The sequence below is a fragment of the Manacus vitellinus genome, unplaced genomic scaffold, assembly GCF_001715985.3.
Source record: "Manacus vitellinus isolate BGI_N305 unplaced genomic scaffold, ASM171598v3 scaffold_48_pilon, whole genome shotgun sequence".
NCBI classification, from domain to species: domain Eukaryota; kingdom Metazoa; phylum Chordata; class Aves; order Passeriformes; family Pipridae; genus Manacus; species Manacus vitellinus.
In genome coordinates, this window is record NW_021940593.1 from 29,188 (window position 1) to 47,102 (window position 17,915).

Below are 17,915 nucleotides of genomic sequence, written 5' to 3' on the forward strand. Positions count from 1 at the left end.
CTCCCAGCGAGCAGGTATCCAAACCCGGGCTCCCAGCCACTGACTCCAAAGCCGCCTTCGAGGCACATGTCCGGGAAAAGTTTAACAGGATGGTGGAGGCCGTGGACAAAACGATCGAGAAGCGGATCGACAAGCTTACGAAAGAGCTGTCCCAGAAGACGGCGGAGCTGCTGGAGGTGCGGGCGGCGTTCGTGCAACTGTCCCAGAAGAAGCAGGAGGTGCAGCGGCGGGAGCGAGCCCTGAGCAGGCAGGTGGACGTGGCGGTGGAGATGATCGCAGCCCTGAAGCAGCGGCTTAGCGAGTCCGAGGAGGAGCTTCACCGCAAAGAGGAGTAAGTGGGGAGGCGAGAGCCAGTGGCTTGGCGCAGGCTGGCCTGGCCCTGTGTGAGTCACAGCCTTTGGAGGACAAGAGAGGGGATGGCTCAGCTGCCTGCTGAGTTTGACAGGGCCTGGAGCTCACCAGCTCAGAGCTCTGCGTTTCTAGAGCTGTAGCCCGTGTGACTGTGTCCCTGCAAGGCAGTGGACAGCTCCCCGAGCAGGTGGTTTTCATGGTTGACTCTCCGGTGACTAACAGGGGAGGGGACAGCTCCCTGTGCAGGTGGCTTTGGTACTTGACTACCCCATGACTGACTTTTACACTTCCCAATGCCTCTTGTGCCCCTGGTTTCATGAGGGTAGGGAGAAGTAGAAGCTCTCATCAGCATGTCATCTGATTTACAGTGACATCTCTAATGCATCATCTTTTTAAGAAGATATAGGTGGATAAATCTGGAGGAAGTATGGGAGAATATCCAATAGCACCTTTTTCCTGAAGCCATCCCACCATGGTCAGCAGGCTGCCTGTGGAGTGGGATGGTCTCCTGTGCAACAGTGAAGCTGTACTGGAGACAGTACTGAAAAGGCCATGTCCAAGCAGTTCATGTCTAATGTTTTAGATGGACGCAGAACTGTGAAACTGGAATTGGGATTGAGAAGCAGATGCCGGAGCCGTTCTGAATAACATAAGCTATCTAAAAATATGTTCATGATGCATCCATTAAAAATGTAGTGATAGCTGATATATTATTTATACATGAACTACTTAGTTTATTCAGCACTTGCTAAAACCTTTCAGGCTTTTCAGAGCAACACAACTTATTTTAGAGAAATGCAAATAAAGAGCATTGGTAATGGAGTGCCTCTAAACCAATTCATCGGCTTACAAAGGGAAGATGAGAAGTGCTAGTTGCCATGACACTGATCTTAGAAGAAATAAGGAAGGTGGTGTAGGAGTGCAGTGTAGGAAGTTTGGAGAGCTTTCATCATTCCTTTCTGTAGTCTAACGACTAAAAGAAAAGACGATGATGGCTCCCACATCAGTAGGAGCATCTATCTTGAAGCAGTGCTATTGATTTTCCAGAAGAGAGGACACATAAAGGGGGTGGGATTTTGAGCCCCTGGGGTGTGCATCTTCCTTGAGGGGATATTCAACAGAACCTCTGATTCTTGAAATATCAAGTGATCCTTGTGGAATATTAAAGGATTTAAGGTGAAACTAAAGATAATAGTATAACTTAGGCAGATTTAAAAGTATGCTGGAAAGAAGCCATGAAGATAACTTACAGCTTGAAGCAGTATTCCCATCTAGCCAGACTGCCCTAATGGGCTCTTTCACAGTGTGATTCATCCTGTTTGTTCTAGAAAAGTATTTTAGAGGAGGAGGGATTGTTCTGTGAAGGTCCTTCTCCTCTCTTCAGACTACAGGGGCTCTCCGATAAGCAGCTGTCTGGGCTAGATGCAAAATTTCAGATATCTAAAGTTCAGTGGTATGAATCTTAGCCCAAACTAAATGCAGAATGTGTTTTTGAAATTTGAGGTTAGGGTCCAGAAAGGAAAAACAGGAATGTCAGGAGAAAGCTGGAACCATTCAGTGGAGCAAAACTAAAGTTCTGCAATGCTGCAGAAGAACAGACGTGGGAAAAGAGGAAGAGGGAATGGAGTTATTTGGGTAGAAAGAATGGGTATAATATGGGGAGGATGGCAAAGGACACTGATCTGTAAAAAGAATAAGACAGCAAAAGCTGTGATTTTTAACTATATGAGGAAAAGGAACAAGGAGGAGGCCACTTGCCCCTTTGGCAGACTGCTTTACCAGCAGTACTGTCAGGCTGTGGTTCTGAGGCCAGAAAAGCCTGAACACAGAATGAAGAGAAATGGGCAAACACTGTCCCTCACACTAGGACATTGCCAGGCTCAGGAAAGGGGCAGGAGTGCAGATGGTCGCTTATAGAGTTCTTGTCATCTTGTAAGGAGGAGAGTGAATGCATAACCAGTGAGGTAGCTCCTAAGTTGGTGTTACAGGGAAGACTGAAGGTCACTTGGCTAGTAAAAAACACTAACCAAAAGAGGCAGCTGCACAATAGGCTTCACCAGAGTACCCAGCATATTACTCTTTTAGGATTACACTTCCACTTTCAACAAAGATAAAAAGACTTGGAATCAAAAGCAACAATAGGAATGAGCTCTTACACAGCAGCCTGTTAATTCCTAGAGGTCAATGTGCCTAATGCATGTTAGAGGACAGGATAGAAGAATATCAGCCCAGAGTACTAAGAGGTAAGAGAGGAGTCCGAGTAGGTTACTGCCTGTGGCTGTGATTGGCCCTGTAGCATTGCCTCTGAAGGTTCTCTGAGGACACTGAGAGGATAGGCAAAGGGTGTAAGAATAGGTAGAGTTCACCTAGGAAAAGCTGGAAATGTGTTGGGTTCTTTTCTTGTTCAGATGGTTCCTGCATTTCCCATCATGAGGGATAACATAGAAAAATGCGCTCTGGCTTTCCAGTTGAAAGGTCATTGTATAATTAGCAAATTGAGAAGGAAGGTAGATATAAACAATGCTTTGTAAGAGCAGGACCAGTACTTCTAGAGCAGCCTTTCAAATCTGAACCTCTAAAAAGTCCTGGGACGCTTAGCTTTGCTCTGGCAGCAGGGAGGCACTAGATGGAATGCTGTGGTAGAGGAGAGAAGAAAGGATGTTCATGACTTTGGTAGCATCAGTGACACTTGTCTGGCTTTCTTATGCACTGTTGGTAAATTCTGAGACCTGTTTACATATCCAGTGTGTATTCAAAACTTACTCGGTGTGCTAAAAAGACTTTCTCCTTCAAAAAAGGAAGATTTCAACTTTGGCTTTGATTTCTGGAAGAAGTCCAGATGATTAGAAAGCCAAACAAGGCTGCTTAATGGAAATTGCAGAAGCCGGAGTTCTCACTGCAGATTGTGGAAAGTCAAAGGCATCCCTTAGGGACTGCTTTGATACTTGCTGACCTTCAGAAAGAAATGCTTTCGTCAGTTTCTTTGGATTTTTTTTTTCCATAAGTAATCTTGTGAATATGGATAACTTTTCCTAAAATTAGCACTGATTTACTGTTGCTGAAAATTTGTACCTCTTTCCAGGAGAAAAAAGAAAACACCTTCTTCCCTGAAACACCTCCTTATCCTATTTCTAAGAAAGTAAAAGCAACTAGTCTTCCCTTGGTCTCTGAATGGTTGTCCCTACTGCCACATCATGGAATATGGTGCATGTGAAGGCAAGACAGGGTTTATAATTAATATGCATTTCTAGATGTCACAGAGACTGAGGTAGAGCTAGTCTAGATCAATCTGAGTGAGAGTAAAAAAAAAAACCAATCCAAAAACCCCCCACAAACATAAGGTCAAAAAACCTCTTCTTTGGAAGCTCTTCTAGAGAAGAAGCTGAAAACTTTTATGGGGACCTTTTCAAGTAACTCTTGAAAAGTAACAATATCCTGATAAAGAAGTTTCAGATGTTTATGTTGTGCCCTCTAAATTGGCTATGGGAAAAAAAGTTGGTATTTAAAAAATTTCCTCTTTAGAAGGGTATACAGGAAAATGACAGAAAATGACAGTACAATTGCAGTAGGTAACGGCTCTGATTTTGGATCTGATTGTAAAGTTGAATAGGAAAGCTGAGGGAAAGAAAAAAGTGAGTTAGCAAGAATAATTTGGTTAGGAAGCCCCAAGAAGGCCTAGGCAGAAAAAGTTTAAATTCTTGGTTTAAATGTCTGGTTTGCCAGAATAAGGGGGTGGAGCTGTTCTACACCTCAGTTCCTTTGGGCCCAGCCCTGTGAAGGCAGACCTTGCACTGCTGTGACTCTGGCCCTCCTCAGCAGGATCTTTGCACCTGAGGGCACTTTCACTTGGTGGAATTTCATTTCTAGTTCTCTGTTCTACCAGTAAAAGCCCACATGTCCTGAGCCTTTGCTGGGACCAAGCACGTGGGACAGAGACATAAAAACTGAGACTTACCATGTGGCCTTGTTGTCAGAGGCTGGTTTCTCTGATCTGTTCTCCAAGCAAGCAGCATCTCTGCAGACTTCTTAACTCTGCAGGGAGTAAATTCTTAAGAGTTACACCGCTGTTGCAAATCCAAGCACTAATTTCAAATGACAGCACTCCCAGGTTTTAAGGTTGACCTCTCATTCCGATGAGAGGAGGAGTGTTGTTTTAGGCCACCAGCAGGAACAGGGCTGCCATTTGAAGAGCTTGTAGGGTCAGTAGGGTTATTTCTTTAGATGTGTCAGTTGATTATTTTTTGTTTGTTTTAAATAAGGCTTTTACTAGTCCAATAGAGGCAGTGATAAAGTGAAGGTATGTTTGTAGTTGAATTTTCTTTTTGTTTCCTTACAAAAATGGCAATGCTAATATGCACGTGGGTACGTGCTGTGATACTTGTGTTATGCCTCTAGGGAGATGAACTGTGTTGGGCAGGACAGGTGGAGGTGCAACACTGACTATACTTATACATAGTCGAAGTAGTATTAGTCTAAGCACAGAGCTGCTGAGCAAAGGAATGATTTAATTAGAAAATGTGCCCTGAAAGGGATTATTCAATGTTTGATAAAGGAGAGTGCAACTCAGAGTGAGTACTGTGATCTTCAAGATAACACAGAAGCATGCCCAAAGGGAGTAAGACTTTGTTGAATAAGATATCAAGAAAAGCATTGAAACTAAAACCAGCTATGAACTTAACTTCTAGAGGACACTGAGAGGCTTGTTTCTGGAATTTATGTAAGAAAATGGAGACTGGTAGAGTTTGCTTTTCAGTAAGTCTGAACAGGGTAAACATTTGAAGTTATGGTCTTCAGCTGGAAGCTGCCTTTGATGGTGACTTAAACACTTTCACTTTGTCTCCTAATTATAGAATAAGAGCATTAATGTAGTATGCTGGCCTGTCTCTGACAGTAATTTCTTTAACCAGTCTAATGCATTTGTTTTGAGGTTGGTCACGCCTCTGCTCTGACATAGCCTGGAATGCGAGGGTCGTTTCAGAATAGCTGTGGTGGGCAGTAGTTATTCTTGCCAGTGGCTTCATTCTAAATTTGCAATTAATGAAATTATCTGTGCAAATAACATCTTGACAATGGCATTAAGAGCTGGCTTTTAGAGGTCATTGCAATTTATGCTTTAAAACAGCTTTCCTTAAAATGTGAATTACAGTTGTACAGCAAAACAGTTTTGATTTGCTTCAAGTAGAATACAACTGCTATTACACATTGTTCTTCCACTTTCAGTTTTAGGTAGTCCTGCTCCCTCTTTCCTTTTCTTTCATCTTCCCACTGGAGAGATTACTCCCCCGTGGCAGCTGCACAGCTTCAAGCGTGGCGTGACTGTCCCACAGAATGGTTCTGCGAAATAAAGTATTTTAATCTTCATTGTCACCCCAGTAAGTTCAGGGCTCAGATCTAGAGCACAGCCCACTGAATGGGTGCAATAACTTTCTGAGGCGGAGGTGTGAACCTCTTAAATCAAATGTGCTGATAGTGGTGTGGGAATGTGAAACCACAGCCTAATGAATAGCAGAGAGCAGCCTTCAGGCAGTAACACCAATTGGGTGGTGGATAAGGTCAGTGGCATTAGTACTTAATGAATGTACATATTAAATATTTTACAAGTAAATAACTTTACTGCTTACTGTAGTAGGAATTTTCCCATCTTCAGGTAAAATAATGTGTTTAGTTTTCTGTTGATTTTTAGGCAGAGTTATTATAAATGTAATTCCCTAAAGGGATTTGATACATGGGTGCAGAATCTGCATAGAGCCTCATACTTGTCTCCACCTACAGAGCAGTTGCAGGTGTCAGAGTTGCTGTAATTAGTCCTGGGATCAGTACTATGCGTCAGTAGGAGGGCTTGGTTGCAATGTGAGAAATCATTAGCCCTTCTTGTCAGGTGTTAAGGAGCTGGAGCTGTCCCACCCTCTGCATCTACTCAGTGTATCACATGCTTAGCTGCTGAAAGCCATACAAGTGTATCCCAGGGTCCATATGCCAGCAACTGCTCCAGTAAACAAGAACTGCAGCTCACTCATCCTGCAAGAAGCACTGTATAGTCTAGTGGTAAAGCCAGAAGAATAAATGTCACCTAGTCAGCCTGTTACTTGTAACTTTATTGACCATATCTCATGCTGTTTCATGGTAACAGCCCCCATAGAGAAGATTTGAGGATAGGTTTCAGTGCAGGTTGTCTGCAGCTAGGCTGCAGTTGGAATGCAAAACACCAAACTACTTAAGTTTGGTTAACTATAACAGATTAACTCCCTGGCAGAATCAGATTAAAATAAAAGCTTGGGCAGCAAGTCTTTCTTGCCCATAGTGCGTCCTTCCCCCTGCACTTGTTTTTGCAGCTGAACACCTCTGAGTTGTCTGCTGCACTGCTATAAATTTCCCTTGGGCTCCTCTGGCTCTGGGAACAGCTCTTCTCTGACGCTCTGGCAGTACAGGCACCTCCTGCTCCTCTTGGATACCTCCCAGGTTGCATGCCCCTTGTCTTTCCCTCTCACCTGCCTCATCCTGCTGCTGGCAGTTCAATGCGCCCTCTGCTCTCTGGGTAGCAGCAGCAATTCCCTCTTCCTGAAAGGTTTTGTCTGACAGGAGCACCCAAGACAAAGTAAGAAACCCACCTTTCTCCCTGCTACTCAGTCACAGCCCTCTAACAAAACATTTTCCATACAACATACCTTAGTGTTGGTGTAGCAAACTATAAGCAAAGAGATGAGATCACTCTGACATCCATTACAGAAATTTAAGAGATGTAAGCTGCACTGAGCATCATCTACTCCACTCAGAAAATTCAGTGGCAGGCTCTATTGCTTACAGAGCTACAGCAAGTGCCAGGGTGCAGCTGGGTGAAAGGGGGCAGGAGGCTGCTGGGCAGAGGAGCAGAGCAGGAAAGAGATGGTGCTGCGAGCAGAGGAGTTCACGAGGGGAGTTAATAACTCCACCTAACCTTTTCTCAGTATAGCAGCAGTGCTCCTGATGTAGAATAGTCAGCACAGGGTAGCAGAGGCCTCTTATTAGAAAGGGCAATGCTTCAGGTCTGAGCCAGGCTTTAACAAAATGACTCTTTGTTGCAGGTGAAGGCAGGACAAGGCTGTTCTGTCAAGACACAGAGCCCAGTGGGCTGGTGCTGCTGTGCTCTGGTTTATGCCTGTGCCAAGAGGGCCCCACAATATTCACAGCCTCAGCTTCCCCCAGACTTCATGAGGAGCATGTCTGGCCTCTCAGAATATCCATCTTTCCACAAGCATAGGAGCTGAGAGTAAAAGATATCGTCTCACATAATCCTCAAAAACTTGGCAGAGGCCTGGAGAAAAATTGAAAGTAAAATAAAGAACATAAGCAAAAACTCATCATAGGTATCCAGAAATAGAACTGAAGGGAGAGGATCATCAGTATGGCTAAGAAAAAGTTGGTCAAACTACAAGAGACAAGGAAGGCAATTAGACAGATAAACAGCAGCTGCAGGAAGCTATGAATTCTTTGAACCATTTCCCTGTTGTTCACAGTGAGAGGAGGGTAAAAATTCTTCTGGGAACTCCCTTGAGGTAACCAAGGCACAGGAGTGGCATGGAGCAAGCTCTGTGATGAAGAGGCGTTGGAGCAAGTAGGGAGAGTTTATTAGCAGTCATTCCTCAGAGCTTGATCTTGTTCTTCTGAGAGATGAAACAAAGAAAGTAGCTGAACTGACAGAAGTGCTGCTTATCAGGACAAGGTGTGTGACCAGTGTGTGGGTATGTTCTGGCTCCTGTCTTTCTAAGGGGAATTTACAGAGTGCATTTCAGCCCAAAGGAAAATCTTTAGATTAAAGTTATTAAAGGCAGGTTCATAGGCTGTACTGAGGCAGCTAAACAAACACAGAGAAGTTACGGATATGCTGTTACGGCTGCTAATAACAGTTCCTAACAAATAATGGCATGTAGGATACCAAGTTATCTTTAGTAATCTAGAAAGCAAGGAAAATACTAAGGAATTTGTTGCCATTATGAGTCTGTTCTCCTCCTGATAGTCATCTAAATCTGCCTGAAAAAAACACTGCTTCCCCCCTGGCCTCCTTATGGCATATCTAATGAGATATTTGTAGGAAAGGAAAATCTGTTGGTGATTATTTGTGCCATAGAGCAGGCAATTAATGAATGCTTTATAATTACCTTTGCTGAGACAATTACAAATGTTAGCATTCTTGAAACTGTCACCCTTCCAAAAATAAATGCCAGGTATTCAATGTTTGTGGTTTCCCATGGCAGTGAGACACACAAGCTGGCTGTGTCCCTGGGAGGGACATCCTAAGGGTGTCCCAGGCTGGTGGCTCCCTGCACTGCCCACCCTTCCCTCCTGGAGGGCCAGAATCCTACCAGGCTATGCACAGCTCTTCCTTACCCAAAGGGAAAGGGATTTGGAGCCAGCCTGCTGAGTTTCTGTCCTTTTGTGCTTCCTGTCCCCTGTGAAAGAGGAACCTGATGGAGCACCAAGGGCTTCAGGTTGCTCCTATGCTAACCCAAAACCAGAGTGGCATCATGAAATTAAAGAAGTTACAGTGCTGTAAGTGCGGTGAGAATAAAGCCCTAAAACTGACCTTAATGAGTTTAGATTGGCTTGTTCCTAAGCATTCCTCAGTGGCTCTTTAGGATAAGGTTGCTCTGGGCAAGCTAATAGTCACAGAAATTGCACAGAGCCTTGAAATGGAATAGAATAGCTGAGTTTAACAAACAAGGTACCTCTCTGTTTCTTAAGCCAGGTTTTGTGGGTGAGTTAATATAAACGAACATTCATCAATATTCTTCATCCAAACAACACATCCTTGTTTTTACCTCATTCCTGCCATTAGATCAGCCAGACAAGCAGCACTCTGCTATGGTATAGAGCAGGCAGGCACAGCCTGAATCCTAGACAGTGAATTTCCGTGGCTGACCACTTGTGCCTGACTCTTCTTAGTACGAAACCGCACACTGTTAAAACAACTGTACTGTGTTAAACCGATTACCTCCACTTATACCGAGTTAAAACAATGAAACACAGAGAAACTTGGGATTTGTCACAAACAAGCTAAGCTTTGAAAGGTTATTTCTGCTACAAACTGTTTCCTGGTTTCTACTTAAAATGGCTTTTTCCTCAGGCGATGTAATTCTACCAAACAATCCTGCCCTTTCTCATTTGGCAAGAACCGGTTCCCTCAACTCCCACCCGCTCTGCTCTGTACAAAGCAAAAATTAACATTGTTTCACTGCCAGAGTAAGAAATATTTATCCTGGCATTTATTAACCAGGGAAGTCCTGCATGTTCAGATTTGCCATTTTTTGTAATACATGCTTCAATCTGTAACCAGACTTCTCCCACCCAGGTACTCCTCTGATATCAGAGGTCCAAAGGGTGGTCTGATTACTGACAGTAAACTGATAGTATGCAGAGGGGTTCGAAATGAGCAGTGTCTCAGTACAGAGCTGGGAGCTTTCACAGTCACTGGTTCTGTCTGTTCCTTTCAGTTGTGTTACCAGATAAGACACATTTCTAAACTCCTGACCTAAAACTTCCCATGCATGCACTCCTTGGTCTGTAATCTGTAGATTATCAATCTCCTGTGCTCCCACCAACTCCAGATCATAACACTGCACTTTGATGTACTTGCAGGATGGCAACCAAAATGAAGCTCAGTGGCCACAGTAGCCCTTTTAAGTTAGGAACCACCCCAGTAGCAACATTAAACTACTACTGTAAGATTATGATGAAATGGGAAGATGAATTTGGGGGTTAATCTGTTTCTCGTGGTTAAGTAAAAAAAAAAAAAGAAAGCAGATATAGCTGTCTCCATCACCTCGAGAGGTGATACTTAATGACATTTCTATCCTGTGGACCCCTAAAGACTATTTCCAAGAGACCTAATAACGGGAAAAAAACCCACCCCAAACCCACTGCCTATAAACTTAAATTCAGCTTTTGGGTTTCCAGATCTTTGCCTTGTCCACAAAAAAGTTATAATATTTTGATAGAGTTTAAGGACAGTAATGAGCCACCACAGGCTGTCACCATGAAAAACAGGAGAAGCATCAGTAATTTTTGACAGCGGTGAGACCAGGGCCCTTCTGTTATTTAAATGTGGCCTCTTTGCAATGTTTCCATCTTGCAGAGAAGTTGTTACTTTCAACCACTTCCTGGAAGAAGCAGCAGAAAAAGAAGTGCGGGGGAAAGCCAGGCTGCAGCACTTCATCGAGAACCTGTTGCAGCGCGTGGATCTGGCGGAGAGGCAGCTGGAGTATTACCAAAATCAGCAGATGGTGTGCCACCACACTGACGGCAGTGAGCACGTGGTAAGCCACCAAAGTCCTTCCCTGCCCTGAAACCCTTCCCCAGAGGGAAAGTACTGCAGTTTGAATATGGGTAGGCTCCCTGGGTCGGGCTGATTGCTACTCCAGGCAGATGTGCATATGTATAGTGTTTCTTTAGGTGTGTTTTATTTAGGTTTTAAACCGCCACTTCCCATGAGTGAAAGGAACAGAGAGCGTAAGTGCAGCAATAGCCAAAGATGGCAAAGGGAGAGCAGAGAAAAATGAAATATTTGACAGATATTTAAATTTCTTTCCAGTTTTGGCTACTGCGGCTGTTCCTTTTGCCACGAACACTTTTCTTTATGTCACTTAGTGACTTGGCAGATATTTTGGGATGTCTAAAGACTTTCAGGAAAAACACGGATCCCTATAGGTGACATATCAGCCTGCTGGCAAATTGGCTTTAGTTACCTATCATGGGAGACATAGTAATGGTGAATGGATTCCCACAGGCCTGCCCCCATGGATTAGAAGCTAAAGCTGTCTGAACATTGCTTTTAAAAATGCATCATTTCTCTAAAAGCCCTCATTTTTAATACTTACACTCAGTATTTTTCCTACAATGCATTACATTTATATGGCAAGTTTTAGGCACAGGATTTCCAAAGAACATTTCATTTAAATGAATACCCCATGCTGCCTGTGCTGAGTAATTGCTCACCCTGGGGTGCGAGAGGAAGGCATTTGATCATGCACAGAAATGAACAGGTAAGCAGTGGTGGAAAGGAAAGGTTCCTGTAGCCACTTGGAAGACAAAGAGCTTTAGGTAAGACCTGAATAAATATAGATGTGCTGAAGTCCAGTGCAGGACATCTCAAACAGTGTCCGTGAGAAGATTGAGTGGGACCATAAAGATGATCCTCAATATTAAATCATCTCCCTTGCTCTTGATGTGTTTACTGGCATTCCTGGCTCAGAAGCATTGCTTGGGGAAGGCTCTAATTTTCAAGGCAGCTGTCCTGCTTTTTGAGTGACTTCAGCATTCCTCTAAGGTCATCCATCCAAATATTGGCCATCCTGACCTTCAGGAGGTAATTACAGAAAAGCACACTATGAGATGGCTTCAGACTCCATCCAAGACAGATGACAAGCAAAGTCAGGCTGGGCAAAAATCCATCTGTAAAGTGTGGACAATACCAGGGACACAGGGAGCATTTATAAGAACATAATCATTTTCAGATGCCAGATCTGACTTGCTTGGCTCAGTGACTTCATTAAATAATATTCAAAGACTCAGTTTAGTAGCTCTGATGGGAGCTCAGTACAAAGAACCGATTTAGTAACTCATATCAATTTAAGCTGAAATGGCAGCACCTCCTTTCTGGACCCCCACCAAAAGAGGGACCAGACAAAGTGTTTTCACGCTGTGAACCAAACTATTGTAAAAAATGAAGTCATGCAAATTCGTAGTGGCACTGAGGCTGTGCTGTCCCTAGCTGGTCTCAGGATTTGGAGTGGGAAGGAAGAGAAATGTTGCGTCTTCTCCCTCCAGCCCAGAGCCAAGGGCTTGTAGCTGGAGTTTCCTAGGCACTTGTGTAAAGGAAATGTATCACTGCAAAATTAAAGGCTCTGAGAGAAAGTTAATTTAATACAGCTTATTCAGGCACTGTCCCTTATTAATTATCTCAAACACAATAATTACTTCTCCCTGTACCCAGGCTGTTTAATCTAATGTGAAAGATCCCTGTTCAGCCCACCCTACTTTGGCAATTTACTTTGATTATAGGTAGAATAAAAATAATGGGAAAAATCCAACCACTAACAACTCACATATTATGAATTTTAAAAACATATTCATAAGCCGGAAGAGTAATATTCTGTAAAAGAGGATTTTTTTTTAGTTTCTTCCGTGGATGTTCTTCTAGTTTTAAACAGCAGGTGAGAATGGAAATACAATTTTAAAGACTGTGTATATTTTATCCTTGTACTTTAGTTACTTGATAATGTAATATTAATAACTTGGTTTTATTTTCATTGCAGTTTACAGACATTTCATTAAATAAGAAACCCAGATGCCTGTATGTATATCTCTTTTTTTTTCTCTTACTTAAATACACTAAGTTGACATGCTTACATTTCTGCTTTTGCATTTCACCTTATCCAAAAGCCTGATTCAGGTTGAGTTTGGATCAGGTTCTTTACCTGCCTATGATCTATATTTATGATCTGTATAATAGAGGAAAAACAGATTTCTGCTAAATTAAAGCTAAAATCAGATACTCTCTACAGAAAATAAAGAAGACTAATTTTCTGTTAAACAAATTACTCCTTCCTGCTGACTGTAACAACCTACTGCAGAGCTACAGGATTTGAATCTCTTTGGCAAACACAGACCCAGTTTCAGTTGAAAATATCTTTAACATTCTGTAGGTAGGAGAAAGACAGTTGTCATTTGCTAACTGACAGTAACACTGTAGACTTAAAAATCACGTGTAAGCAGACAAGTGTCCTGACAAAGCATGGGCACTGACATCATCTCAGGTTACTCCAGCAGCTGTCCTGGGAACAGCAGAACCAACTGGGGCTGGTCTCCCTGTCTTTGGGACTTGGTCATGAGTCCCAGCAGGTGGTTTGGAGCATCACACGTGCTACTTGGCCAAGTGGCGGTCAGGCACTGCGTCCTTCTTCGGGGCAGCCTTTCCTAGAGGGGACACGAGGTTGGCTCTTTTTCCCATTGCACCACAGCAGGTCTGGGACTTCATTCTCCTTAACACAACAGGTTAGGAATATGTTTGAGTAGAAGTTCAGACTTGCAGTCACTTGTATCGAGGAGCTACTGCTTTCAATGAAAACGTATTTCCCACATCTGGAGATGGCAGTGTTGCATTTCATGTGCAATGACCTGCATCTTCATCCATCCATCAATACCTTCTTAGCCTGACTGTGAATTAGGGACAGACATCCATCTTCTCTACCATAAACTTGTTCAATTTAAATACAGTTTGGCCCCTTTAGGCAGTCCCCTCTGACCATATTAACCTTGACCTTCTGGTTTTAATGGCATCACTCAGTGCAGCAGAGGAGTGCCTAACAGCACCTGCAATCACCTGCAATAATGCCTGCACGTGTTCTGGGAATAAATGATAAAACTTTTTCACTACAAAAACATCTAAGAAAAACAGAGTGCTGCATCTTTTTACAAAACTGTAACTGTAACAAACAGTGGGACTGTAACAAACAGTGCCCAAGAACCATCTGTAAACTGGAGTGGCCACCACCTGTGTTGACACACAAGTCATTCCTAAGTCCCAACAAGTGGTCAGAGCCCAGGCCTGCACCAGGCCAGCATGGCACAGTGCCTGCAAGCTCCAGCTTGGACCTGCACAGCATTTCACCCCCCAAAACTTCCCCTAGTGAATTATAGTTGGCAAAGCTGCCAACCAGGTAATACAACTGGTCCTCACTGCCTCCCATCAACAAACACAGAGGCTCTTGTGGCACCCTTCTGGTCTTTTTAAAGAACAGGAGAGGGTTTGTTCTGTACACACTTGAATAACCATAGCTTTTTCCAAAACTGGCTTTATCAACTGTGCTGCAATATCATTTAACTCCCAGAAGAAGTAATACTACAGATACATGGGTTTGAGAAATAACGAGCTATGGAAAATAACCCCGTGGGATCCCTTAAGAGATCGACTTGTACATGAGCACATCTGTTCTTCACTTCAGTCACAGGAGCTGGGCAGACATGAGCTGGTGCCTTATGTTCATAGTTCTGCTCTTACACTACATATATCTGCTGTAAAACATTTCAAAATTATGTTAAAAGGGACTGAAATGATCTTACTTAGCTAAACTGTGGAACTGCAGTTTCAATGTAAAATTTTAGAGCAGAGTGCGTGGTTCAGCCTTTGCAGCACCAGGCACTGTGCTGTCACTCCACCTGAGCTCACCAATTTCTGCAAATCCTACCAGGCATGACCCATCACAGAGAGTACAAAGAATTCATCTTACTTTGGCCTTTAAGCTTTCACACCCTTCTTCCCACCAATTTGCTTTATTCCCCTTTCCTCTTCTCCCATTGCAAATCAAAGCCTAAAAGCAAAGCTGAAGTTTCCCTTTAGATGTGTGGTCAGCACAAAAGCAGAGTGTGGAGTTTCCTGTGGCATTGACCATTAGTAGCAGCAGCAGCTCCCTGGGAGAGCTCCAAGGCAGCACCAAGATCCCACCAAGAAATTCCTACAGTTCCTTCACCTGCCTTCTACTGTAACAGGTGCTGTGTGGTCTTCCAGAGACCATGGGATGTTCATTCTTTGCAGAAGGTTGCTGCGAACATGTGCATCTTTAAAATCCCCGCAGATCACAAAGTACAGACCTCAGTAAGGTCTCAGCACTCCAAAATCAGCAGAATGCTGATTGGGGTAAAAGTTAGATGAACACGCATAAGGAGTCCAAGAGTTACACATGTGGGGATTATTTTAGTGAGGAAGGCTTTTGAGCACTGAGAAATGTGATTCATCTTGCAACTCTGTTTTTAACATGCATCCTGATTCTGTAAAACAAGGCTATTTCTGTCTTCAAAACTGTTTGGCTTTGGGGTATTTCAGGGACCTATCACTTTGCAAGATTGAATAATAGTTATTAATGGTCACTGTTATTAATTTCAGGAGCCGAGGAAGTCAGCATGCTTCATATAACATCCCTGATGCAAAGCCTCATTCCTTTCAAAAAGGAAGAATCTTGTTGAAAAAAGCAAAGGATGAAAAAACCAGCTTGCAGCCAGTAAAATGTTTCTATGAACCTGTCGATTGCCCAAGAGAGATATGGAGAGCACAAAAGAAGGGTGACCCAGTCTGCTCTGCCAGGAAAGTGAGCTCAAAATCAAAGATGGGTAAAAAGGCCAAGCCGCTACAGGAGCGGTGAGCAATACACAGTGATGCGGGAACTTGGCTTCGACACAACAAATATTGAACGAAGGTAGTCATCGCACTTTTTCCTATCCATCTGGCCATGCCAAAACATATCAGATATAATATATAGAAATATATACATATGGAAGATTTATATTATTTAGTAACGCCATTCCCTCTTTGGGCACCATAAGAGAAGTGACATTTTATTCAGTTTACTTGGAGGTTTTTCTATTTATTCACATATTTATTTATTTATTTAGTCATTTATAGACCTTATTTGAAATGACTGCAGTTATCTTGCTGGGCAGTACTGTGGCTGTACGTTTAATTATTTTACTGGCAGCATGTGGCCTGGTAATTTATTTTCCATCTGTGTTGTTGCCGAAGTTCAGAAGAATCCATTTAATCGGCACCTAAATATCCAATCTTTCAGCTAAGGTAGGTGTAAGATCAATGACTAACTGTTACTTGCACAGACATACTAAGATCCAAAAAGTCTAATGGAGTTGCCTGAAGGCTGTTTACAGCAGTAGATTGCTACCCTGGATTTCCTGCTAGAGGCAGGAATGTGTCAAACACATTTCCATGTTTTATTGGGTACCTTAAACCAGCAACCAGCAGCCACATTGTCCTGTTGGTACAAGTTTGGGCTCCTCTGGTGTCACTTAACAAGGAAACCAGAAGCTGGTACTGCAGCTCTGACAAGCACGGACTGAATTGAGCCAGAGGAGGAATTTCAGTGCCAAGTGCCAGTGGCAGGTTTTCAGCTGTGGTGCAGCAAGTGAGGGGTTAAAGCATGGCATCGTGCTCAGTGCCTGTGCTTGTTTTTAGGCATGAGAGGCATAAACAACCACCATCATAACCCAGATCCTTCATGTTTTTATCCCTGAAGAATCTTTACAGGACTGAGAGATCCCTGAATTTCAACTAAATGCCCAAGTGCAAGGAAGTTAGAGGTGATAGCAGAGCAGAAATGCACGTTTACATTGGTTTGTGCCAATTAAAAGGATCCTTATTTATCAGAGTATTTATTTATCAAGATGATTTTTTGCGTGTACAGTTTTTGATAACATGAATCCTTATGCCATGTTTACAGATATGAACATCCTGATGATGTTACTGATGAGATTTGTTTTCTCAAGAAAAAGAAAGGATAGGCGAGATAAGTCTGCGTGATTTATTTTTTAAATGCTCATAACAGATGTAAATTGTTTATGTGGAAGGTGATTTTTACAGTATGTGTACAAAGATTTGTGAAAAATGTTTTTCATTTTTTATAACTATGTCTGTAAGCAGAACTGAGTATTAAAAGACAGTGTATCACTATGATTACTGCTGCAATAAGCACGTGAGTTGCAATATTTTTAAAGCAGAAGATGACTGATCAGTCAGCTATGATCAGGTAACTACAGATGTCATACATTTGCCAGTGTACAGACCTCCCAGAAAGTAGCAGAGTGAAGAAAGAGAGTTTTATTCCTCACTTTTATTTTAAATAGTATATAGAGAACAATCAGATATATGTTTGAAGTTTCTCAACACTGTTTCAGTAGAAAGTCACAGTGTAAAACCGATTCAGGTATTTAGGTTGTAATGATATTTTAATATTTATTTAACTACATCACAAGGCCACACTTGGCCTTATGCTCTGCACTGTGTGTGGTGAAAAGGAGTTGTTCGTTGTGTTGCATGGGCTTGGGTCAGATTGTGTGTCACGACAACTTTTATAGGCAAACTACAAAATAGGAGCATCCTTGAGTTTTTTTCTATTGCTTCCCACATCCTTTTAGAAACCTGAAAATATTACCTTTATTGAAGGTAATAAAGATAAACTTTAGAAGGATAATAAATTAAAATATATTCATCTGTTTCTTTATCCACTTGACACTGAAAGAATATTTTTATTTTTAAATGCCTATCTACTCTGTTAGTCACCAAAGTTAAGTGCAACTACTAGTTCACAAATGAGATGTTTATTTTATTATTTATTACACCAAAATCTTGACTGTAAGTTGTCCTTTTGGGGGAGGAAAAGAGTAAAAGAAGGTGCATGTTCTTAAACTTCTCAAAACCTAATTTACAGTTACTTGCTGAAATATGCTAGGTTAGTTAATTAGGAAGAAATTGGATTGTACTGTAACCCCAGATAAAAATTTCTAGAATATAAATGTTCTAATAATAAAGATATATTTCTCAGTTATTGTGTCATTTAACTCTGTAAAATACAGTGTTTCTTATAAAAGCTTACAAATCAACCTGAAAGAGCTACTGCATCTTGCCCACGTGGCTCACACGTGTCACCTGCTGCTCTCCTACTGTCATGATGCTTGAAAGTCATGCCTGAGATGACACACAGGGTCAGACAACCTGCCCGAAGCAGAGGCGGGGGGAGTGGAGGAAAGGG

At 42.4% G+C, this 17,915-nt stretch overlaps 1 protein-coding gene across 1 annotated transcript in view; it reads left to right on the forward strand.

The window, feature by feature from the left end:
• ZNF365 (zinc finger protein 365) overlaps positions 1–17,711 on the forward strand; it is a 24,551-nt gene extending 6,840 nt beyond the window's left edge. The window contains exons 2-5 of the mRNA XM_018079958.2: positions 8–331; positions 10,460–10,640; positions 12,639–12,676; positions 15,266–17,711. Of these exons, the coding sequence (XP_017935447.2) occupies positions 8–331; positions 10,460–10,640; positions 12,639–12,676; positions 15,266–15,521 (799 nt within the window). The 3' untranslated portion in view covers positions 15,522–17,711. The remainder of the gene's footprint in view (positions 1–7; positions 332–10,459; positions 10,641–12,638; positions 12,677–15,265) is intronic.
• Positions 17,712–17,915: the final 204 nt, after the last annotated feature.